This window comes from Arachis ipaensis, chromosome B2 (genome assembly GCF_059453495.1).
Source record: "Arachis ipaensis isolate K30076 ecotype BB chromosome B2, ASM5945349v1, whole genome shotgun sequence".
NCBI lineage: Eukaryota > Viridiplantae > Streptophyta > Magnoliopsida > Fabales > Fabaceae > Arachis > Arachis ipaensis.
The window spans coordinates 112342994-112367897 of NC_142437.1; the positions used below are offsets into that span (position 1 = coordinate 112342994).

A 24904-nucleotide genomic window follows, 5' to 3' on the forward strand; every position below is an offset into this window, starting at 1 on the left:
TAAAATAAGTAGCTATTTTTTTTAATGCATAAAATTTCAAATATTTACTTTTGTAACATATTTTGCAAGGAGTAACTAAACAATTGATTTTTCTCTTGTTTTGTCGATATTGCCTGCGAAATAAAAAAAAGCCAACTTTTTAACATACTTAAATCTTGTTTCAAATAAATTAAAAGTATTTCTTTATAAAATTTAGACAGTTTTTAAATTTAAATACTGAGACAATACTAATGCTGAAAGCATGATCTTAATAGCTGGATAATCTTAATAGCAATATCACTCAATCACCACAATTTAAAAATTGACTCTTATTTAGGTTAGGTCAAAATCCCATCTACCAGTAGATAGTGTGTAAATTAGACACAATGTCTCGTACAATGTATCTACACAAAATATTAACTCATTTAGATTATATTTAATAAATGTCCAAAGAAAGAAACAAACAAAAGAAAAATTACATCTATTTTTCTGCGTTAATTTTAACGGATAGAAAATTAGACAAATTTTATCACGGAACAAATATATTTTGTCTGTTTCATATTTATATCTGTCTCTTTCTCTAAACAATTTGTATCTTCTAATATCTTCATATCTCTGTTTTGAAAGAGTTATGAAATAACTCCTTAAGATGCTACTCTTATGAAATATTTAACCCACAGTATCCGATCGAAGTGAAACAAATGCTGGCGCACACGATACACGTGGACGCAGTAGAAGAGAGCAGCCAATGTGACAGCCAAAAATGACAATAAAGTCAATTTCCAAAAGTCCTAAGAAACAAGGAAGAAAGAAACAAGATCAGAACATTTTATGAGCATCAGATTCTTTGTAAATAGAAGAAAAGTTCTTTGAACAAGTAACTCACCATAATAAGTTACTATGAAGTTACTATGATGTACGAACACCGACACAAAACACAATTCGCGGACACATGAATTTTAAATTCTTATAAAATACGAAGATATTACATATATAAAAAATATAAATTATTTTTTAATTAAATTATAATGATATTTTGATAAATTAATTTTTTAACTATTTTTAATGTCTTTTTTAAATTATATAAAATATTTAAAATATTGTTTATTTTAATAAATAATAATACATACTATTTTTAAATTCATTTCAAAAATACATATTAAGAATAAGACTGGATATGTGATGGTAGGTGTGTTCTAGGGTATCCAAAGAAAAATCTTTTATTTTTTATTAAGATGCGGTTGGACACAAAAGACATGCGTGTTTGATGAGTATTAATGACTAATGAGTATCGTGTCAAAAAATGTGAAGCATAATTGGTAAGTGTCTATGAATAGTATTATGAAGAATTTTTAATTTTTGCAATCTGTTTTTCTAAATTGGCCACAACATAATCATAATAGGTAGCAACAGAGTCATGCCATTAAGATAGCTAAAAGTTGAATTAGGTTTTCATGAGTCACAATTTAGCAATTTTAAATTCTAAATAATAAATATAAAATATTTTCACACCATAACAACCTCATAATCAACCGTAATATAATTCTAACTAATTTGATTCATAGAATCACTTCTTGCTAGAATCAAATATATAAAAGCAGAAAAACAAAAGAATAATAATATTGTTACTTCTATTTTCGATAATGTCATTCTAAACATAATTTTTCTACCTTACCAAAATAACAGTGCCAATTTCTATTCCAAAATAAAATTAATAGAAAACACACATTTTAAGGGATGCGCATGAATTATTTTATAGCTGTGAAAATAACTAACCCGGGGATCGGATATTATGATTCCCATAATATAAGCCAATAAATCCATGACAGCTTGAAGTGAACTCTGAACTCCTCCAACCACCAAACGATCTGATTCAGGAACAAGGTCCTATTTAAGAAAATTACATGACAAGAAAAATTTCAGACTAAGAATAATGGAGATGATAACGAAGAATTAGAGAACCTGTCCTATGCTTCTTCTATTCATCAAGAGACATGCACTTAAACCTAGATGCCACACTAAACACATTTTTATAAGATAATAGAGACAACATTCTAAGTTTTCCATTCCCAGACAATTATTAAAACTTCGGTTAAACTATCCATAATCTATGTATCTATTCAATTTTAATATTTTAAAATCTACTATCTTGAATATAAGAGAAGTAAAATGCGTTATTGGTAAGACTCGAACTCAAGACCTATATTTTAGTTAGAAAATAAAATACTTACCTTTATGACTAATTTCATATTTGTTATTATTATATACATTTACATTATAAAAAAATAGATTAATAAGGTTTAGAGAATATACTAGTTTTATTGAATTATTTAATTATCAGGTCAATTGGTTTAATTAGTGACTCAACTATTAAACTAGTGACCTAATATTAACCTAGTATTTTAACCACATCAGTTACCAGTTCGGTTTTGATGACAGAAGAATACAAAAGACATATCTTGATTATAGATGATTTTAAGCCAAATTTTACATGAACATTAACCAAAACCAGTTTATTAGGAACTAAATCTCTTTTAGTAGTTTAACTAAGTGCAAGTTGTACTAATTAATTTCAGAGAATAGGGGGTTGCTGATATCCTTGCCTGCATTTGTTGAAGTACAGATAAGTCAAACATCCACAACCCAAGCCTAGATAAAGCCACACTTGCCATCAAAGTATATGATGATATATTTCCACTATGTATCCATATGGCAGCTACACATGGTAAGAGGCAGGTCCACTGCATTCAAATTGTACATTAACATTCACAACAAAGATCAACAGGAGTAGTTACACTTAAAAGAAGAATAACAGTTATTTTTAATTTGCTCGCGTGTTCATAGTGAAATCAAATGGAATAACATTTTACAATTATTCACCAACACTGAATTGGTCGAGTGGTAAATAAGTTTGTTTCCTTCCTAGTGGTCTCCGATTTGAATCCTCACAAGGAAGAATCCTAGTATATAGTATTGAGGACATGTGGTCCAATGAAATTTGTGAATTCGTCTAAAAGTATGTTAGGATTGGATGCCGAAAACAAAGGAAAAATTATGTTTGCAACACTTTTTATGTGCGTTATTGCTAAAGATGCATACAACTAAGTTGCCTAACACAAACATAAAAGAGTGGGGTCCATGTTAAGGCAAATTCGACAAGAATTTGAAAAGCACCATAGAATCTCCATTTATATACACCTCTCTTGTATATCTTTTCTTTTTATGGAATAAAAGATAAATTTTTTATCTTCTCTCACTTCTTATCAATCATTTTAAAACCAAAAGTAAAAAGTGTGCACAAAGATGGTTCAGACAAAGACCATAATAATTGACAACCATTCAGAACATGACATTTATACAGAACACTTTTAAGTATTGGTAAGAATATACCTGAGACCAGATAGACCAAAGTCCAGTTCTGATAGTTGATATCTGAGATTGTAGCACAGGATATGCAACTGTTGCACCAATTCCAATTACAGCACTTATTCCTCTTCCAATTCCAATGATATATGCAGGTATGCCTTCCCATTCTAATGTGGCTGTCATCAAAGTTCCAAAGCTGTGACAAAGTAATTGGTGTTTCATCAGTGATATAGAGAATGCATGTTTCTCAAGGTGTTGATGACTTTGTCCAATGAATGATATATACTATATAGCACTGTAGAGAGAGATGTTGCTAACACTTTTTTTTTTCTTTGATGAATCAAACATTTATTTCACAATAGTTGAATACTTGAATTGGAAACACAACTCTCCAAGAGTGCTATTGAGTAAAGAATTAAATAAACATTTCAGCTGGTCAAGAGGAGTAAAATATTTCTAACTAGCAGCTAGCATAATGCTTTGAGGTAAAAAAAATTTAGAGTGCAAAACAGATTCATTTTAGGGAGACAAAAAATTCTGTTCGTCATTTTTCCGTTTCATAAATAGATAAAAAGACGAAGTTACAAAATGAAGATAAAATTCTATGATTTTATGTTCCTTAAACCTCACCAAATAAAAGATTAGTGCATTGAGCCATCCTTTTTTCTCTCTCTGTAAATTGGTAAAATACTTTAAACATCAACGGAAACAACAAATTGCTGAAAAATAAACCTTTTACCAACCTTTTTTAGTGAAAAAGGAAAATGAAGGCTATATACCCTTATAAAATTCTTTCCTACAAAAATTGTTTGAGATTTCACCTTAGCACAGTGAAAAACAACAAAGCCAGAGCTATTCCAGGAATGACAACTTCTTGCTGCAAATAAACTCTCCATGCAACAACATAAGGTATCTCTGAGATCCACTCACAAAAACTTTTGCTTCTTGATCTATCATCCACTTGTGGTGAGTTACCTTCCAAAGTTATTTCATTCCTTTCCTCATCATCACTTTGTAAAATCTTTGCCACCCTTCTTTGGTTACTTTGTTTCAAAGCTGGAATTCCATTGTATACAGAACTGAAAAGCCAGTACTCCACCCAAACAGATACAGTGTTCCAGAGTGCTAGAGTTATAGCCGATGCCTTGAGAGACAAGAAACTTATTATGAAGCCGGTTATAACCGGAGCGAGAAGCTTGCATGTTAGATCGATGCGCCTTGTAACCGAATTCATTTTTGTCAGCAATTCCGGGGGTTCACCTTCTGATATAACCAACAACCTGTACAATGAAAACTAAGATAAAAATATACCTCTTTTTCTCACATTGACATTTTTTCAAACAGTTTACTGCATAGAAAATGATGAGAAAATTAAGAATGTAAGATCTAAGATCCTTAACATCAATACTAGATTTAAGGCAACACAACATTCCTCTGTAAAAAGGGTTAATAACATTACCAGTCTCTTTCGATTAAGATGGTTCCGGCGAGCGTGGAAAGCACACTAATGCCTCCACAGACATTGATTAACACAACCAGCTGTATGAAAACTAAGAAATTTGTATACTTCAAAGATGAAGAGACAAGCAATGTGATCACCGCGACGCCAGCGATAACAAAAGAGAGGTTTTGTGTCACCAACCACAATTGCAAAACCTGTAGAAAAATTATGGAACAAACTCGAATAACTAAAGAAACTCCTGTAACATATAAACTTGTTTATCTTCTTTTGTTCATAACTCACTTATAAGAAACTTTCAATATAAATGTACATATATCAAATTAGAATTCTTTTTGCCGTTCCTTTGTATCCATTACTTTCATTTTCTTGTTCATAACTCAGCCTATATTTACATAGCCGGTCTCAAGTCTTGGAAAAAAGATCAGTCTGCGACAACCAACGTAAAATTGTATCGCATCCCAATGCATGGTCAGGATGCAATGACATCTTTAGATCCATGTAGGATTGTGTTAGGCCTGCAACAACTAATGTAAAACTTCGTCGCATCCCAATGCAAGGACAGGACGCTATGATGTCTTTAATCCATGTAGCCGAACCCAACTAGTTGGAAAAAGGCTTTGTTAATTAAGTATCATTTTCTGGTTCATCTTTATATCAATGTATTTAGATACCGTATCCAAGTGATACACAAAAGAGTGACAAGCGTGACATAGCTATATCGGCCGGAAAATTACCTTGACATAAGATAACCTATCAAGCCATCTTCCGATCATAGGGCCGAAAACCGCGGTGGAGGCAGATTCAACAGCACCATATATGGCTGCATAGAGCAATGAGTCTGGCCATATATTTATCATATACAAACCTACAGAGAATTCCCACATCCTGCCATAAAAGAAATGAATTAATAAATACCTTCTCTTAATTAGTTTCACTAGAAAATGCTGAAAAATAAAATACATTGCACCAATGATTTTGAAAATCTAAATCCAAGGCATTAATGTAACCACCTTAGTGATCATGCGAGTCACTCCTTCGTGAAAATTTGGTAGATTCTTGAATCGATATACATAAATACAAATTATATCCAAATACATTGATTCAATAATGTAACGAATTAACTAACTTAGGTTAGTCACTGTCATTTAGCTCACTCGTGCACTTAAACATAAATTGAGATTCGAAAAGAGCATCTCATATTCTATTCATAAATTTATTGTTCCATTAGCAGAATCAATTTCAATTCAAAAGTCAAAACTAGTAGAGTTTAGTCCCAATTAAACTCTCTAATCTCTTCTAAGAACTAAAGCAATAATGAAAATAGAAGAAAAAAACCTGGTGCCCCATCTTGCTAAGAAGTGACCAAAATATAATTTAGTGATGAGAGAAGAAGAAGGGTGGTGGTGTTGTTGTGGTGGTGCCATGAGAGGCTCCCTCAAACTCAAAACCACGTTTTCTTCCATATCTCACACACCGCAACCCTTTGACTAACAGATGTGTCATGCACCAACGAGTCCCAAGTGGCGAATTCCTAACCAACCACCATGAATTTAGCTTCAGTCGTTAATATGTGTATGTGTTGATCATCTACCTACACTTTAGTTTTTCATCAATAAGGTTCTTGCTTCTATCATTCAATAAGTTGATCATTTTGGCGGTTTAGCATAGCATCACGTGTTACTTATTATTATATTAATAAATGTAATTAATTTAATTGTGCTCAAGGTTGTTGTTCTAAAGCGGGTGCCAAAAGTTATTACAAACAAAAAAAATAACAAACCTGTATATTGGTCAAAAAAATAATTAGTCAAAAACGGTTAAAATTTATTTTATTTAATATTTATTAATTATTTTAAAAAAATGAAAAATCATTAATTACCGTATATTCATATATTAGAAATTAATTTATTATAATAGTATAAATAAGGTAAGCACGTATATGTATAAATAAGGTATTATGACGACATTTAATTTATGTAGCTAATATTATTATTGAAGACTGTTAGGGGTTAGCACTTTTTGTAATGAATAATTCTCCACCTACAAGTATTTTTTTTTATACAAGTCTTTACAAGTCATTTATATTAACGGGTTTCGAACCGTTACTGCACGTTTTCACTGCTCCTTCTTCTTTTTCTTGTTGCACGTTCTTCTTCCTCTTCCTCTTCTTCTTCTTCTTTTCTTTTGTTTCTTGCCTTCTCTTTCTCTTTCTTCATTTACGTGCTTTTCTCTCTGTTTTATTTCTTCGTTATTCTTGATTTCTATTGTTTTTTGACATCAAGCTCTGAAATCGTTTTAATTTTGGGTGTATTTCTTAAATTCTTTGGGTGTATTTCTGTAATCGTTTGGGTGTATTTCTGAAGTTCCATTATCTTCAAATTTGGCAAGAAGCTTGTTTTCATGGAGGGAGAAGAAGAAGAGTCGTTCATAATGCATGGTGAGTAGCGCTAATTTGTAGTCATCAAATAACCATCAATAATGTTTTTAATGGTGTGAGATTTCATCCAATGATGTGAGATTACTCATTTTTTTTTGCTGGTTACATGCTGCTAAATTTTAATAAAGTTGCTGGCTCCTAGACTTTTCCATTATTATTAGGAGGGTTGGGTTATTGATTTTTATTTTAGTAAAGAATAGAAAAAAATATGCATAACTCACATAACGTGGTGTTGGGAATAAGACACCATTCCCCCTTGAGAAAACCCCTTTGACAGAGAAATAAAATACACACAATTACAACACAAGAATTTAACGTGGAAACTCCAATTACCGGAGAAAAAACCACGGCCGTTGTCAAATGACAACCAGAGAATATCACTATGTGAAAATTGTTACAACACATAGACTTCTTTCTCTCTAACACCGGCACCCCAGTACACCCACACTCTCTCAAAGCAAATATCTAACTACACCTCACAACACTCTCTAATCAAAGAGTATAGAGGAAAAAAAAAATTAGATACAAGCTTAAAGTGTTTCTGACTGGTGCAAAAATAAATGGAGAACTTAGCCTCATATTTATAGCCTAGGCCACCCACTCTATTTGCTATCCTAAGCAATGTGGGACTAATTCAACCAAATTCTAACACGTGAATATTATTATATAATTGCATTTTTTTTTTACTAAAGATAAGGAGACTCGAATTTGCGATTTCTTAGATCTCTTAGGAGTTAGATGAGTATAGAAAGTAATTGTATTTCTGTGTGGTTCTAAAAGATGCACCATAATATAAAAGATTATTGTATCCATTATAAACGTCATTGATCGAAATATTGATCTTAATAATTGAATCATGTTAAATTAATATGACACAAATAAAATATCTTTTTTTTGTACAACATTGACTTTTCTATATTCATTTAATTAGTGTCATGCAGTTCAATCATTTTCAAATATAAAATTAAATTAAAGAAATAAATCACAATAATTTTACTGAATTGTTATAAAATAGAATTAAAGTAATAGTTGGGGTGACATATCTAATTTAGGTAAATTTTATAATGTCTATAATTTAGTATTTAATTTTTGTCTAATTTATTTTTTATAATAAATTTTAAATATTTAATAATTATTTATTTTTATATTTTTAAATTAAATATTAATTTTTAACTCTATATAATAAATTAGGCAAATATGTTTAAGTACCATAGCGATTATTTTTAATTTATAGGTATGATCTGAGTGAGAATGAGACAAAGAACAAGTCCATGTGTGATCTGAAGTGAAGTCACGTAAACGATAACCTTGCATCTTAATAGGGACAACAAAATAAAATAAATGTGACATAAAGTTATCATAGTTCATGGATCTTTCTGAAATTTTGCTACATAACCATCGTCACAGCTATATTTTAACATCAGAGTTAGATTTTCGAATATGGACAATGAAAGTGGAGTCACGAGTGTTGACTTGTCATGGATTTTAAATGGAAAAAGAATCTTTTGCATCACTTAATTGTATATATTCCATTTTTAAAATATACTCTAATTATTTGATATTAATAATAAATATATGAGAAATTCTTGAGATTGTCAGTAATTTTTAATATTTTTTTATTATTATTTGATCAATATAAATATTAAATTATTTTTAATAGATAAATTATATTAATTTATATTGTAAATTTTAAAAAATATAAATATAAACTGTATTAATATATAAAATTTTAGTAAATATAAATATAATTTTTTTTCTAAATATAGATATAAATTATTATTAATTAAGTACTAATAAAAAACAATAATATTTAGTAGACGTGTAGTATTACTTTAAATATATTTATTTGTATTAATTTTATAATTAAAAATATCATTTTTATTTTTTTTACCGTATCTTTCAGCCCAACATACTAATCCCTAATCTATTACTCATTAGTAAATACACAAAATGTGATTTGAATGACATTTGTTTAAATGGAACTAGTGTATTTTTCCGTACACTATACGGGATAATTAATAAAAATATATAAATTTTTTTATTAAAAGAGATTAAACAAAAATATATATAATAATTATTACTATACATATTTTATAAAGTTATAATTAAAATTAAAGTTTAATTATTTTTAATGTTAAATATATTAAAAATAATTAGTATTTGTCTTAATTGATTTGGATTGGTTGAGTGGTCATTTCACTCGTCTACCTAAATAAGTATTAGAATTTCGAATTTCGCAAATTTACTGGCTAGCGTTAGACCCTTAATAAATGGAGGTTCATTCCGTGGAGAATTAGTTCTCGACCTGTGACAGTTTTATTTATTGGTATCATATTCATTTAGAAAGTCAAAAAATATTATCAACGCTACCGATTAAAATTTTATATTTAATGACATAATTTTCAAGCTTCTAAACTTATAAATTTATGTCATTACAAAAGCTATTAGATTGATTAATATTTCTTGGTAATATTACCAAAATACTGTCGTTGAGTATTAGTTTGTGTAAAAAGAAACTATAATAATACTGATTATTCAATATATAATTTATTCTATTGAAAAATGAATTATTATTCCTAGATTGATAAATATTTTTTTATTTTTATATAATTTTATTTGGCAATAATTGTCATTAAAGAAAAACGAATGACTACACTATCTTATAATATGATGTACAAAATAATTTTTTATTTTAAAATTAATTCTGGTTAATAAAAAATTCAAAATATTTTCTTACACAAATTTAAATTTAAATTTGAATTCGGAATTGATTAACAACTCACCTTTTTTTTAATTTTAATAATAAAAACAAAATTAGTTAGGTACAAAATATTCGATATTTAATAATTTCAATCATTTAATATATATATTAATACACAAATAATAATATCTAACATATAATTTAATTTTTTTTAACAAAGCTAATGTATAATTTATTGAGTATTGATTTATTGTCTAAATTTTTTTTATAAACTTTGTAGTATGTGAAAATAGTAATTTTATTTTTTATTATCTTTTAAAAAGTTATTCATAATTTTTTATTATGTAATTAACTTACTTAATAACTTTTATTATTGCTTTTAATTTCTACCAAAAACATCATGTTTATATTATTTTTATATCTTTTTAATACTAATAAATATGTAGATATTTATACTATTATATTTATTGTCTTAGATAATGGCTTAAGTTACTTATTTCATATCTTAAATAATATAATTATATTTTGTATATTAAATTCCTCAATTTATCCTAAGAGAAGAGAAAAAATATTCAATAGATCGTATGTTATAAAGATTAGTTGATTTACATATAAATTATCTTTAAAAATAAAAAAATAATTTATCACATATAATAATTCTTGATATATATAGTGTTATGTATATATTAGGATGATCTATTTTAATTATGTGAATGACTATTATTATTCACTTATTCATTAAGATAGTAAATAATATTTAAAATTAAAAAAAAAAAAGATAATTAGAACCTTTTTAGTTTGATTATAAAATCTATTGTATTGTAAGTATGTCTAATTTTTATATATATTAAATATAATTATATTTAATAGTATAATATTTATTACAGCAATGACTCAAAATATTAACTCAAGTGAATAAGATCAACCTAGGTCTATTGTTAGGATCCTAAATCCGAATTAGGTTCGTTGCTTTAAAACCCAATGCAAATAAAGTTCACGTGTCCTATCTAAAATCGGCTCAAATTGAATTTCTGTTGTTAGTTAGATACAGTAATAGATACTCGTGTGGGTACGACGGACCCCTTTCCCCATCCTTCACTCCTGTTTAAAAAAAATATATCCCCCGTCCGCTCTTCATCTTCATCGCAAGTCCCTCCTATTTAATTATTCCCTTAGCGAATGCAGATACCCACGATTATTTATAGATATTCTTTAAAAAATTTTGAGAAAAAAAACTATAATATAATAATCATAAAATAATCAACTCAATATAATTCAACACAACTCATAATATATTTATTATAAAAAATAACATTTAAAAAAATATAAAAACATCTTCCAACATAATAACATGATATAATATTTTAGAGCGAGACTAAGCGACATAATGACGAACTTAAGAGGTAGAGAAAGTGAGTTAGAAGAAGAGTATATATAAAATCAAGACTAAGGATGAGTCTAAAAGAAAAAAAAAAGAGTTTAAATTGGAGACAGGAATTAGGATTACTAAATTTAAGAAATATATATATATAAGGATAAATCAGTAACTTTATATTTGTGTGGATTTAACGGGTCCCTTGAAGATGGTACCTATGTCTCCATCCCAATCTATTTCACGTGGACAGGTCTCCACCCATAAAAATTTCACAGATCCCGATTTAGTCCCAAATTGCAAGTAATCCGCGTAAATATCCATTTGGCTGGTCTGTTTTTTATCATTCCAATTCCTAGCATTTGTTGGTTCGTGACGTGAAACTACTCTAGCCACTTAGTAAATTTATAGATAACCAAAGTTCAAGCTATATCATTCTCATAAAGTCACATGTATCCTTATTATAACAATATTAATCGAAAGTAAGTGGCTAAACACTAAATGAGTCACATTTTTCATATATATAACAATGGCTAATATCACATATTATAACTTGTGAAATCATATTATAAAATATTGATAAGTTTGGACAATTTAAAAAAAAAACATATTAAAAAATTACTAGTTGATTCATAAGATTTTGTTTTTAGAAATTTGTCTGTAGTCTATTATTAATAATGGAATTACATATATGCTATTTATCTTATATGTATTTTATTTTACTTGATAGAAATTTATACTTTTTTTTGGTATATATCAACGATGTTAGTGATATAGAGAGATTTTTATCACTAAATAAAACTATAGAAAAATTAAAAACAAAATTTGTTGATATTTTTTTGATAATTTATTTAATTTATATTTGTTTGTTTATTATAATAATTATTTGTAATATATAATATATTTAAGTATTTTTAAAACAAACGGTCCAATTTTACAAAATTGAAAGATAACCATGAAATTAAATTTAAGACGAAGTGAAATATAATAAATACATTGGGAGTAAGAATTAAATAAATAATTAAAAATAAGATAAAAAAAATAACTAAAAGAAGTAGAAATGGACAAAAAAGACTATACATGTAATTGATAAAAAATATACTACAAAAAAACTTTAGTATAAAATAAGGAATATAATATAAAAGACAAAAATCAAGATATGTTTCTATTAAAAAATTTTAAGAAAAATATTATAAAAAAGAACTTGTTAATAAAGTTCTAAAAAAATATTACAAAAAATTTAAAACATTAATAAATAAAATAATAATACCCTTAAAAATATTAACCAAAATACATAAAAAATATATAAAACAAAATTATAGAAAATTTTAGTAAAATAAAAAATTTACAAAGATTATAACGGAAGTACAAAAAAAAAAGCGAGAAAGAAAGTATAAACTATATTCTAATTATATATATAATAATAAATAAAAAATTTAAATTAAATTCATTTATTTCATTTTCTTATTCATTATTTATTAAATAATTTAATATTTATTTTAGTCAAATCAAATAATTAGTATAATTAATTATTTATACTTAATGTTATTTATCTAGTAGTATAACTCAAACATATCGAAATATCAAGAATAAAACTAAAACTAAAAATTAAGGATAAAATTAAAAATTTTATATTTACTATCTTATAATTTTTTTAAATAAAAATAATAAATAATATATTTATAAATAAATAAAAATTATTATTAAAAATTAAATATTCATATAAAACAAAAATAAATTATAACTTGTAAAAGTAATTTATAAGATTTGTTACACAAATATTAAAATGTATGAACCGTGATATCATTAACACAAATACAAATTATACAATATAAACAAATGTATAAAAGTAGAAGTAAAATCTTTAAACTCAATCAATATAACAATAAATGAAAATTTTGTTATTTATCTACTAAACGCGATAGTAATTATTGGACAAAATAAAATCATATTTTTATAAATATATTTACAAATAATTAAAATATTAAAAACAAACACACTAAACAACATAGAGCATTAATGACAAAATATAACTTAAAAAAATTACTTAAATTCAAAAAGAACATGTATGTGATGAATTATAATAAATTTATATATTAGGAGTAAAAATAAAATAAAGAGAACAATTAAAAGAAGTAAAAGAAGGTAAAACAAATAAGGTGTGGAATAAATAAAAAATGTATTGTAATGAAAGATTAATATAATCAATGAATATAAAAGATAGAAGTGAAAAATTAAAATACGATCTTATTAAACAAATTTCAAGAAAAAACTTTTGAAGAAGAATCTATTAATCAACTTTTATAAAAATATATTATAAAAAATTTAAAATGTATTTAAATAAAATAATTCTATTAATCAAAATACATAAAAAAATAATTGATATAAAACAAAATTATAAAAAAGTTTATCAAAATTAGGATAGAAAAAACAAAAATAAAAAATTATAAACATTACACTCGAAGCACAAAATAGAGAGAAAAAAGGTGATAAAAAACACATTTTAATTATATATAATTAAAATATGTTATTAAATTATTAAATTAAAAAATTGAATTAATGACTAAAAACAATAAATTCTAAAAACTAAATAAATTAAACTAAAAAAAATTTAAAAATATTATCTAAAAATATAGGAATCATAGAATATATAATATAGGAGTATATATACATTAATAACAAAATAAAATCGTAACATATAGAATTGAATCTTTCAATTTTTAAATGAATTAAATATATGTGACTAATTTAAATAATTTATTTAAGTATCAATTAATTAATACTCGTTTTATTATATATATATATATATATATATATATATATAAAAGATATAAGATAATAAATTAAATTAAATGAATTCATTTATTTCACTGCCTTATATATTATTTATTAAATCATTTAATATTTATATGGTTTAATAAATCAAACAAAAATTTAAATAATCTAATAGCTATTCTAATTAAATTAAATATTTGATTAGTTATAATTGATAAAATTTAATGAATCAAATGAAATATTAAACGATGGAATATTATTTATTCTAATAAAATTAAATTAATATAATTAATTAGTTATAATTAATACAGTTGAATGAATCAAACACATTAAATTAAAAAATGATTTAGTTCATTTATTTCTTAAGGACACATTTTAAAAATATTTATTTTTTAATAATTTTTATAAAATATTTCTTTTTAAAATGTTTCTAGTCTATGCTCTAAAAGCATAGTTAGTAGATCCATTAAAAAAAATACTTAATTAGTTAATACAAATAAGTATGCACTTAATAATGAGCAATTAAAATAGACAAAAATATTTAAAAAATATAAAAAAATAAAATATATAAATATAAATAAAAGAAATAAAAATTAAATAAATTATAAAAATTATACTCTAAACACGAGAGAGAGAAAGAGAGAAAAAAGAGAAAAGAAAACGAATGAGTAAAAAATATATTATGATTTCGTATAAATAGATGACATTGAAAAAAAAATAAACTAATTAAATTAATTTATGTATTTTGTTATCATATTTATTATTTACTAAAATAATTTGATATTTACTCCAATCAAATCAAATCAAATAATTAATATAATTAATTAAATTAATTAATTGATATAATTAATTATAATTAATCAAATTATATAAATTATAATAAATTGTGATATTTGAATATCTAATCAAATTAATTAATTGATATCATTAATTAGTTATAATTGATTTACTTTACAGAATTAAAAAAAATAAATTAAAAAATACTCTCAGAAGCATGTCAGTTCCATAATTAAATGCAAAAATTTAATTTTTATATAATAAAATAGATAGAATAGATAATCGACCAACCTAAATTAATTTTTAAAATATGACTTAATTGGCTACAAACACACGCATATAGACACATATAATTTTTCCTTTTGCGTTATCATTTTAAAATAGAAATTTACTACGTTACCATTATTTTGTTAAGGAGTTTGATAGTCCTTATATGATGAATGTTAACATTTGATCATAGCTCATTAAATCGGTGTTTAACAGTCTTTTTGTATATTATCTGAGTTTATATAAAATATCAAAGACTATTATAAAAAAAATTATTTTTTTACAGAAAAAATTTTTATGAAATAAAGAAAATGAAAAAAATAATATGGCTTTGATTAGATAGAAAGTAGTGTAGGCTTCCAAAAAATTAGGTGGGTTGGGTATCGAAGATGCCATGGTGCATAACACAATTCTACTATTTAAGTGGTGGTGACAATTTTTGAAAGAGGAGTGTTTGTTATGGAAGAAGGTGATCTGCTCTTGTAATAACCTGAACCTAAATGTGTTGTTGTCCTCCTAAGTATTACCTGTTCGGAAGTCTGTGAAAAGATATTTGCCAAATACAGTTCAAAGATCAACAAGTAAGACAGAAGATGATTATTGGATTGTCTATGGAGATTTGTGATGGGAGAAGGACTCGATTCTGGGAGAATGTATGGCTACGTGTAGGGGATGGCAAAATTTCCCGAGATGCGGGGATCCCTGCGGGGACTGCCCCGAATGGGGATCCGATTGTGGGTAATTTTCTCCGCGGGGATGGGGATGGGGGACAAAATTCCCCCGAAGCAGGCGCGGGGACCCGAGCGGGGATCCCCGCCCCGTCCCCTCTATTTCCCGAAATTTATGAATTCCTTGAATTATCCTTAATAGTTTATTTCTCATATATGTTTTTTAGTCATTTCTCATACACACATATATATAGAAACCCAAAACTCCTAATCTTTATTTGCATAACCTTTCTTCAATTCAGAGATCCCTAAGGCTGTCCATACTCCATCCAACCTCTCTGCAGCCACCCCCTCGTCACCCTTCTCACCGCATCGTCACACCTCACCGTGCCATCACCCTTACCGCGTCGTAATTTCTATTTGCGGCGTTCCTTTTCGTAACTCTGTCGTCGTGTCCATTCTCCTCTCTGTTGTCGCGTCTCCCACCTCGTCCACTGCTTTTTTCTTTGGCTTGTCGTTGCGTCTTCCCATTGCGTTATTTCGAAAGAAGTCATCATCGTGTTATTTAGACTTTTTGTATAAAATCTTGCAGTTTTTGTATAAAATAGATACTTGTAGCTCTATTCATATGGAAATTAATAATTAGTTAGAACTATTATGTAGATAGGGAATGGGGTCCCCGCGGGGAATGGGGCTCCGTGGAGAATGGGGATGGGGAGCAATTTTCCCCCACGGCGGAAAATGGGGCGGGGATGGGGAGTAAATCTGAGGGCAGGGATGGGGAGCAGGGAGGCATCCCCCGCCCCCGCCCTGCCCCATTGACATCCCTAGCTACGTGATGGTTTTCTGAAAGATCTGTTTCTGAGGCTTTTCTTAATTTTAAACCAAAGAGGATCCATTATAGGGGATTGTGGGTTTTGATACGGGTTAGAGTGAATATGAAACTTTCAATGGAGGCGAGAGTTGTTCCAATGGGAGTTGGATATAAATTAAGGCTGGTCAAACTTGCTTATGACAGAAAGGATAGAATTGTGTGAAAATTTGATAAATAAGGTGTATTTTGTACTAACTCCTTTGTGCAGATGTTGTAGGCGAAAATGATTTCGTAAGATATAACCAGTTACAGCTTTACTAGGACTGTTTGGAAAGGTTCCACTAAGAGTGGAGCTGTTTGTCTGGTTTGTTTTGACTGGCAGGATCAACACGAATGAGAGGCTGAGTCGGTTTGAAATTGTTAACCAGGGAGATATTGTATGCGTGTTATGTAACAAAAGTGTTGAATATGGTCACCAATTATTTCTTGGTTGTAATTTTTCTTGGCAGATTTGGTGTGCATAGATTTCATTTGTTGGTAGGCAATGGTCGTGCCTGGAAACACTAAAGGAATACTTTTAAAGTTGGACTGAGTTATCAACTAATAAGGAGGAGCGCAAGAAATGGATGGTATGTTTTTATTCGATTATTTGAAACATTTGGTTAGAAAAGAATAGAAGAATTTTTCAAAATAAAAAAAAAACGTGTTGACGAGATTATCCATGTGTGCTTTATGAACTATAAGAAGTGATTATATGTGAATCTCTTTTGTTATTAATGACAATGTCAAAGATAATAAGGAGATATCTATGGGTATATATTATGTGCATTGGTTGTCTTTCTTTTTTTGTTTAAGTTGGTTCTATTTGTTCTTAATGCTCTATTTGTTGTGTTAAACTTTTTTCTTTCAAAAAAAAAAAACATTTGATCATAGCTTTCATAATAAATTTCAAAACGTAGTTTTAAAACAATTAATAATTTCAGTTAATGTATTATGTTGCAAAATTTCGGCCACACAAATAAAGATATTGTAGTTCTATAATGATATTAACGAATCCTCCGTAAGAATTTTACATAAATATCCTTAACTAATATTCTTAATATTTTCATGAAATACACTAAACCCTCGTTGAAAATGTTTAACTAATGTTCTTGGTTAGCTAAACCCTAACAATAATACATAAATATTGTTACTTATTTGGAGATTTATTTATATTATTTTTTATGAAATCAACCGGTGTCATGTATAGTTGGTTGAGGTGGTATTCTTTTATAGAGATTCTGAATGGGAAGTAATACTTGAAATAAGAAATTAGCAAAAGTATCCGTTAAGATTGCCAATAATTGATTAATGATCATATGATAGTTGTTAATCAACTAATTTCATCGCTTAAAGCTTGATAAGCCAATAATTCTGGGCATGAACTAATGTATTTGCTTTTTTATTATTGGCTAGACTACTAATGAGTTATGACTAGATTTTCTGAATTTACAAAAGAGTACACTATTATCACATTACTGACAAAAAAGAATTGCTAAGGACAAATAAGCCTTCAAAAATTTAAAAACGTGACAAAAAGAGCTAGATATTAAATATATATTTTAAACAAAAACTTTAAAAATTAAATTTTTATGCAACTTTTTACAATTATTATTAAAAAAAATTTCATGCTTAAAATTTAATTATTTTTTGTTAAGTGAAATTAAAAAAAAATTATTACAAATGACAATATTTTTTTGAAAATAAAAAGAAAAATTTAGAGTTTAAATTTTGCGCCAAAGTTTTTTATACACCTATATATTTATTCAAATGTTGCTAAAAAATTTAGATCAAATAAATAAATTATTTGTTAAATATAAAAAAATTTTTATTACTTGCAATAAATATAATATTTATTGTTTTTTTTTTGTTGTATTTTCAAATCATTCAAAAGTTTATTTAATTGTTCTGAAGACATTTCCATGTTAAACAAAAGAATTAAAACTTCTACAGCATTCTCCCACGCCCCCAAGAATTAAAAAATAAAAATAAAAAAAAAAATTAGAGGAAGCTACAACTTGTAAGTGATGAAAAGAAAAGGGAGCAATAATAGAACATATATATAATCGGACAACCTTCAACAATCAACAAAATTATATAATTAACAGAAAAAAAAAACTTATATTTAAGTAAATTGCTGGGTAATTAAAGTCCTAACCACATAACCCAGAATGATTTTTACACCTGTCCTCCAAACTAGGAGCATTAATTTTCTTTCCCTTGACTATTTTTTTCCCCTTCTTTTTTCATAAACCAAAAGGAATAAACAAATCATCCGAAAATTGAAACCATATATGGCAAGGTAAACTAAGTTACATCAACATACACAATGGGATGAGAATGCCAGAGACACCTTCACAAAACAACAAAACACAACATTAATACACCAAGAAAGAGAAATGTTATCAAATAATAATAAAACAGATGAATAAGAAAGAAAGAAAGAAAGAAAGAAAGAAAGAAAGAAAGAGAAACTAACCGTATTTACTTTTATGAGTTTAATTTTGATGCATTAACAGTGTAAAACGTTTTATACAGTCGTACAATCATATTTGTTCTTTTGGATGACCATTCACGCGGTCAATGTAAAAGGTAGTTATTTTTTCTGATGTGGTGTTACGTAATTGGATGTGTGTGTAAAACTACTTTACACCGACAATGCATCGAAATTAAATTCTTACTTTTATATCCAAAAATAAAAGGGATATATAGAAGTGTACTAAAAGAGTAATGCAAATAACACAATTCTTTAGTGAAACACTTAACATAAAACAAGATGTTGGATGTGTCGCCCTCAATTTTAGAGATAAGTGTCTGTAACGTTGTCTAACCATAAAGGAGAAAAGTGTAATTTACCATTTGAGAAGGAGTGATATGCAACTATATAGTACTAATCTTTCTAGTATCCATGATTATGCAACCACTGTTTTGAACCACTATGGAGTTTAGTTGTGAAAACCATTCATAAGAAGCTCCACAGTTGCCTAGAGACTATTCCCATTTCCCACTACCATATCACTTCTTTGTACTAATCAATTGTAACTAATTAACTAACCTTTCTTTCTTAACTAAAACTTGCTATTGATAACTTCATTCATACTATTTGGAATCGTAACAATAGAATGAAAATTAACAACACTGCAAATTCAGGACCTGCCCTTCTATCCAAAAATTAAGGGTGCATTTGGTTTGCATTTTTATTTTCTGTTTTCTGAATTTTGTGAAGGAAAAAAGTGAAAACAGGAGGTGAAAACAGGAAAAAGGATTTTATTGTTTTCACTATTTTTACTTTTTCCTTAACAAAATCTAGAAAACAAAAAACACTGAAAATGGGAACAGAAAATGAAAATGCAAACCAAACACACCCTAAATATTCCAACTTCAAATGGTGGAATCGCTTTCTTCTCTTTTCATATTTCTTGCAATCAGTTGAATTACAAACAAGAAATTGTTGCTTCAGACGTCTTTGCCAGATGCTTCATAACATATCTCTCATATTTAATACAAGCAAGAAGAGCATGATTTATGTATAAACAGTCTCATTGTAGACATGATATATAATAGAGCTCAATGGTGTCGTTTGATTTATGTAGCCAACCCCATCTAGTCGGATAAAGCTTTGTTGTTGTTGTTCTTGTTGTTGTATGAATATTAAAAGGCCATGAATGCACCATATTGTAATTCAACAATAGTGTCCCAACTTTCCTAAATATGACTGACTCGTTCATTCGAAATTGAAGATTTCGTGTGTATATCTATTTTAAACATAAAGCATGAATCCTATGCAAGTGATCCTACTAGTACTTCACATAGGTTTTATAATATCCACTATCAAAATTGGATTAAGGTTCCATGATGGCAGAAATGAATTATATCATTTGTGCACATAAAAGTCGGGATCTGAGGACATCCAGCTCCATTTAAGGGTGGAAAATAAGAGTTTGAGCTTTTTGTAGTAGAGACCACAACAAAATCTCTGGGTGATGCAGTGGATGTTGGTATGAGGTACTTGAGTGTTAGCGCGTACAAAGAACATCTCTCTCGATACCAAAAGTACAACATTTCATCACATCCAATGTATAAAAGAACAAAATATGCTTAATAAAAAGTATCATACTGGACAAGGATGACAAGGAAGTCAAAAATTTCAGATCTAATCAAAATTATTGGAATAAGCAATAGATAACAGTGGTTATGATAGGTAACCACTCTTGGAGATCCACATTTTGTTATATACTAACCTAAATTATCCAATATCCACAGGGTAACAGATAAGCCAAGACTATCTAAGTTGCACTATCACCTATGTATACAAAACCAGAATGAAATTTTTTCTCTGAATACTGTTGAATTAGGTCAATTTGGATATAAAGAGAGATTGAGGATGATCCGCATGCCGAATCAACTAGACCTCGCCTACCATTTTTTATTAGATTAATTTATTTCCCCTCAACTTTACAAGTAAGATGGTGACAGGTTACATCTGTAATTCCTGAAACGCCTCTTCCATCTAGATCGAGACTTAGCAAAACGACAGGCCAAATTACTTCAAGAAAATTTCCGATGAAACGTGTGAGTAAGGCTAGACCTAGATCCAGAAATGTATACAGCCCCAAACATTTAATCTCGTAAAAGGTGAATGTACACGACATGAACATAAGGCTTTACTAACAACACAAAAAAGAAAGATTGAAACTTGAGGTTGTTCTAACAAGATATTCCAAAGCCAGCTTTTAGCAACATCTTGAAGCTAAACCTAATCAGCAAGTAGTGTCTACCACATTTAACCTTAAGTTCTACTTTTATATATTAAAAAGAAGGAAGAGGTGAATTTGTATGACTGTCTAACATATTAAGTCTAGAAAGAAAGCTGTTATGCTGATAATTTTGTAGTCATAATATGAGATGAAACAATCAATAAGAGTTGACTCAAAGTACATACAAGACACGACATGTGGCAATTTCTTTCATTATGATGTCAAAAGTGTCACAAGCCTAAGTCACATAAGAGAGCCATCAGAAATTGGAATAAACTCACCTTTCACAATTTCAGACACGAAACCAAATTAAATTTCCTTAAGAATCCTCCATTTCATCAGAATCAGAGTCACTAGCATTGTAACCTAACAAAGATGCATTAAAAAAAAGTACATTCACAACTAAACTCTTAAATAGAGGAAAATAAAATGAAGCTGCCGACAAAAAAAAGAACTGAGAAAACTTACCTGGACGCTTATCACCAACTTTCCAAACCGACGAACGAGTCTTTGATGCTCTGGTCAGCCAAACTCTTCCCTTAATTGCCAACAGATAACATCAGTCTTGGAAACCGAAAGTCAACAACAAAGAAGCAAGTTCACATATTCCACACATGGTTTAATTTATTAATTATCATCAACAGCTACACCATTGCTCTTTATGATTAAACTAATGGAAGGGCAGAAAATATCTTTTCAACATTACAACTTATGATCAGGACAAATAGTGCATACAAACTAAATGCATATTTGTGTATGTTAAAACCTAAATAATGTGGTAACACAAATGAATGAGTTCTAATATTATGACAAAACTCTATCCCTTGCCCCAAAAAGAGGGATAAAAATATCAAGCTGTTACTTCCATGATGGAACTTTTACATTGTTATCCTAGAAATGTGTATAAAGTATAAACACATCTATGCATTCAACTACAATACACTAGTGTACAATTGGCTACAGATCCTCACTAGTATTAGGACCAAAAAAATGAGTTACATGCTCCTTTTCTTTCTGATTTCCAACTTATTCTTCACATTGAAGTAAAACAACAGGGTTGGCTTGTTTAAGGCTCCAAGCACTCTATCCCCTACAACACCAAAGCCCAACACCCACAAATTACAAAACCCCTAATCTGGTGAATCCATGTACAGATTAAAAGACTAACAAAGACTGAAAAACAAAAATATACAAATCCAACTAATCGTTATATTGTCACATCATTTGAAGTTTCTTGCCACCACTATCTGGATCTGAACCCTATTACTAGAAATCCGACTAATCCGGCTCGAAGAACTGTCATTGTCACTCCAAGCATAGTATTTTTTCATCCTTACGATTCGAATCAAGAGTCGAGATCTCTACAAATGGTACGAGCAACTCGAGCATGCCTATCACTTGGTTATCATTCAAAGTGTTTGATGACTCTTGTAATAACTAACTCAAATATCACAGTATATGATTCTATATGATAACATTAATATCCTAATGATCAATAGTGCAACACATTTCGTACAATGTATCAAAACTAATCTAAAGAAAGAAAAAAGCATGCACAAAAAAGAATTGAGAGGAGGAAGAAAAGACACTGTACCTTTTGGGGATCTTTGGGAACACCATAACCACTACAGTACATCTGACCAAGCAAGACCTGCATGCTAACATCTCCAGCTTTAGCTTCCTTCATTGTATCCCTAAACCACCTCTTAACACAATCTGCCACCACCTCTGACAACCGAACCCTCCCACTACTACTACTACTACTCTCTTTGTTGTTGGTGTTGCTAGTGCTCTCCATTGACAACAATAATAACAAACTTTTTTTTTTTCCTTTTTTGCAACCACTTTTCTGAAAATTCAGAACTTCAAAGTGCAGAAGAAGAAGAACGTGGAGGGAGGTAGGGAGGGTTTGGATTTTTTGCTCCGGTAACTGATGGAGAAAAATATTGGTATCTTTTCAGATTGAATTAAAATCAAATCCAACAATAAGAATCACACTAGAATTGCAAATGGGGTTCTGAAAGTTCTCACTTTTTTTTTTCTTTTTTTTTTCCTTTTTCACTTTTTTTTGGGGTTTTTTTTTCTTGAGGTGATTCACTCCAATGCTATCTGAAGATCATGTTTTTATTGCGGGTTTGAATGCTTTTTTTTTTTTGGTTCAAAATAATAATTTATATTGAGTAGTAGCCAAAGAGAGAAGAAGACGACGAAGAAGAACGGAATTAAGAAAAGAGGATTCAAGACATGGAAGGTGGTTTCCGTTTGTCGCCGCGGGATTACATCTTCAATTCTACATACGACGTCGTTTTCTGCATATATCCAGATCTTTTCTAGCACCAAAAACGTCAACACGGAAATTTTCTTTTCAAACAATTTTTGTTAAAAAAAAATCAAGTTTTTAAATTATAAAAAAATAGATATTAACTTATTATTGGACGAACTAATTTTTATTTTGAAATAATCTCGTCATTATGCAAGTCTTTTAGTCTTCACTATTTCTTAGGAGTGTTCAAAGATGGTTGGTTCGGGTTTAAGTAAGAATGTGAATTAAATAGATTAAATTTTTATGGATTTAGATTGGTTTGAATCAAAGATTTTTTTTTTTAATGAATTTGAATGAATCTAAAGTTCTGATATGATTAAATTCGTGTTGGATTAAGGGTTTGTTTGGGTGAACTTTTTTTTTTTAGTTATCTTTTTTTAAAAGATCTTATAGAGAAGTAAAAGTAATTTTATGTTTAGATATCTCATATAAAAAGGTCTTTTTATCTATCAATTATGTTTGGGTATAACAATATAAAAGTATTTTTTTGTTCATTTATTACACGAAAAACATCTTTTTTTAAGAAAAAAAGATCTTTTAAAAAAAGATGTAAATTACAGCTTCTCAAAAAAGATCTTTTTTTTATTTTACTAGTACTTTTATTTTTACTACTAGAAATTTGCCAAACACGTTAAAAATAAAAAAATATCTTTTTTCATTGAAAAAAGATTTTTTTTAACAAAATAATGGCGCCCAAACATACACTAATTGGGGTGATCGAGTATTCCATTGAAAATGAAATTTAAAAAAAAAAAAGATTAATTACCAGTTTGATAATCAAAAGATTTAATTGTTGATAATGAAAATTTTTAAAAGATGTTATCGATAAAATAGTTCTTGAATAACAACAAAAAGAATCAATAAATATTATGATTTTTGTAAGTAACAAATTTTTTTTATATTTAGCAAACGACTTATTTATTAGTTAAATTTTTGTGGTAACATTTGAATAAATATTTAGAATGTATACAAAAAATTCGAAACAAAATTTGATGTCTAGATTTTTTTATTTTTTAAAATAATATATGGTCATTCACAATAAATTTTTTAAAAAAATGCATTTGATAAAAAAAATTACCAAAATTTAAGAATAAAAAGATTTTATTTTTCTAATAATGATTACAAAAATATGCATCAAAATTTGATTTCTAAAATTATTCTGTAGAA

At 28.0% G+C, this 24904-nt stretch overlaps 2 protein-coding genes across 2 annotated transcripts; both read right to left on the bottom strand.

Moving 5' to 3' along the window:
• Positions 1-384: 384 nt before the first annotated feature.
• On the bottom strand, positions 385-6490 carry LOC107625834 (solute carrier family 40 member 2). Its single transcript, XM_088503799.1, has 8 exons — positions 6143-6490; positions 5542-5692; positions 4805-5001; positions 4167-4625; positions 3370-3541; positions 2583-2720; positions 1756-1866; positions 385-770 (listed from the first exon to the last, which is right to left on the bottom strand). The coding sequence occupies exons 1-8, from the start codon at positions 6268-6270 to the stop codon at positions 624-626; spliced, it is 1503 nt and encodes a 500-aa protein (XP_088359925.1). The 5' UTR covers positions 6271-6490; the 3' UTR covers positions 385-623.
• A 12192-nt stretch (positions 6491-18682) lies between these two features.
• LOC107625835 (uncharacterized) lies at positions 18683-23836 on the bottom strand. The gene is made up of 4 exons (XM_016328561.3): positions 23009-23836; positions 21883-21952; positions 21696-21780; positions 18683-19010 (listed from the first exon to the last, which is right to left on the bottom strand). The coding sequence occupies exons 1-3, from the start codon at positions 23210-23212 to the stop codon at positions 21734-21736; spliced, it is 321 nt and encodes a 106-aa protein (XP_016184047.2). The 5' UTR covers positions 23213-23836; the 3' UTR covers positions 18683-19010; positions 21696-21733.
• Positions 23837-24904: the final 1068 nt, after the last annotated feature.

Bases quoted from the DNA above. Each gene is read 5' to 3' on its own strand.
- LOC107625834 (XM_088503799.1), bottom strand. From the start codon at position 6,270: ATGGAAGAAAACGTGGTTTTGAGTTTGAGGGAGCCTCTCATGGCACCA. The intron at 4,626-4,804 runs GTAATGTTATTA...TTCATTGTACAG, and splicing joins ATCTTAATCGAAAGAGACTG to GTTGTTGGTTATATCAGAAG. The intron at 3,542-4,166 runs GTGAAATCTCAA...ACTTTGTCACAG, and splicing joins TTGTTTTTCACTGTGCTAAG to CTTTGGAACTTTGATGACAG.
- LOC107625835 (XM_016328561.3), bottom strand. From the start codon at position 23,212: ATGGAGAGCACTAGCAACACCAACAACAAAGAGAGTAGTAGTAGTAGT. The intron at 21,953-23,008 runs GTACAGTGTCTT...TTGGCAATTAAG, and splicing joins TTCCCAAAGATCCCCAAAAG to GGAAGAGTTTGGCTGACCAG. The intron at 21,781-21,882 runs GTAAGTTTTCTC...CATCTTTGTTAG, and splicing joins AGTTGGTGATAAGCGTCCAG to GTTACAATGCTAGTGACTCT.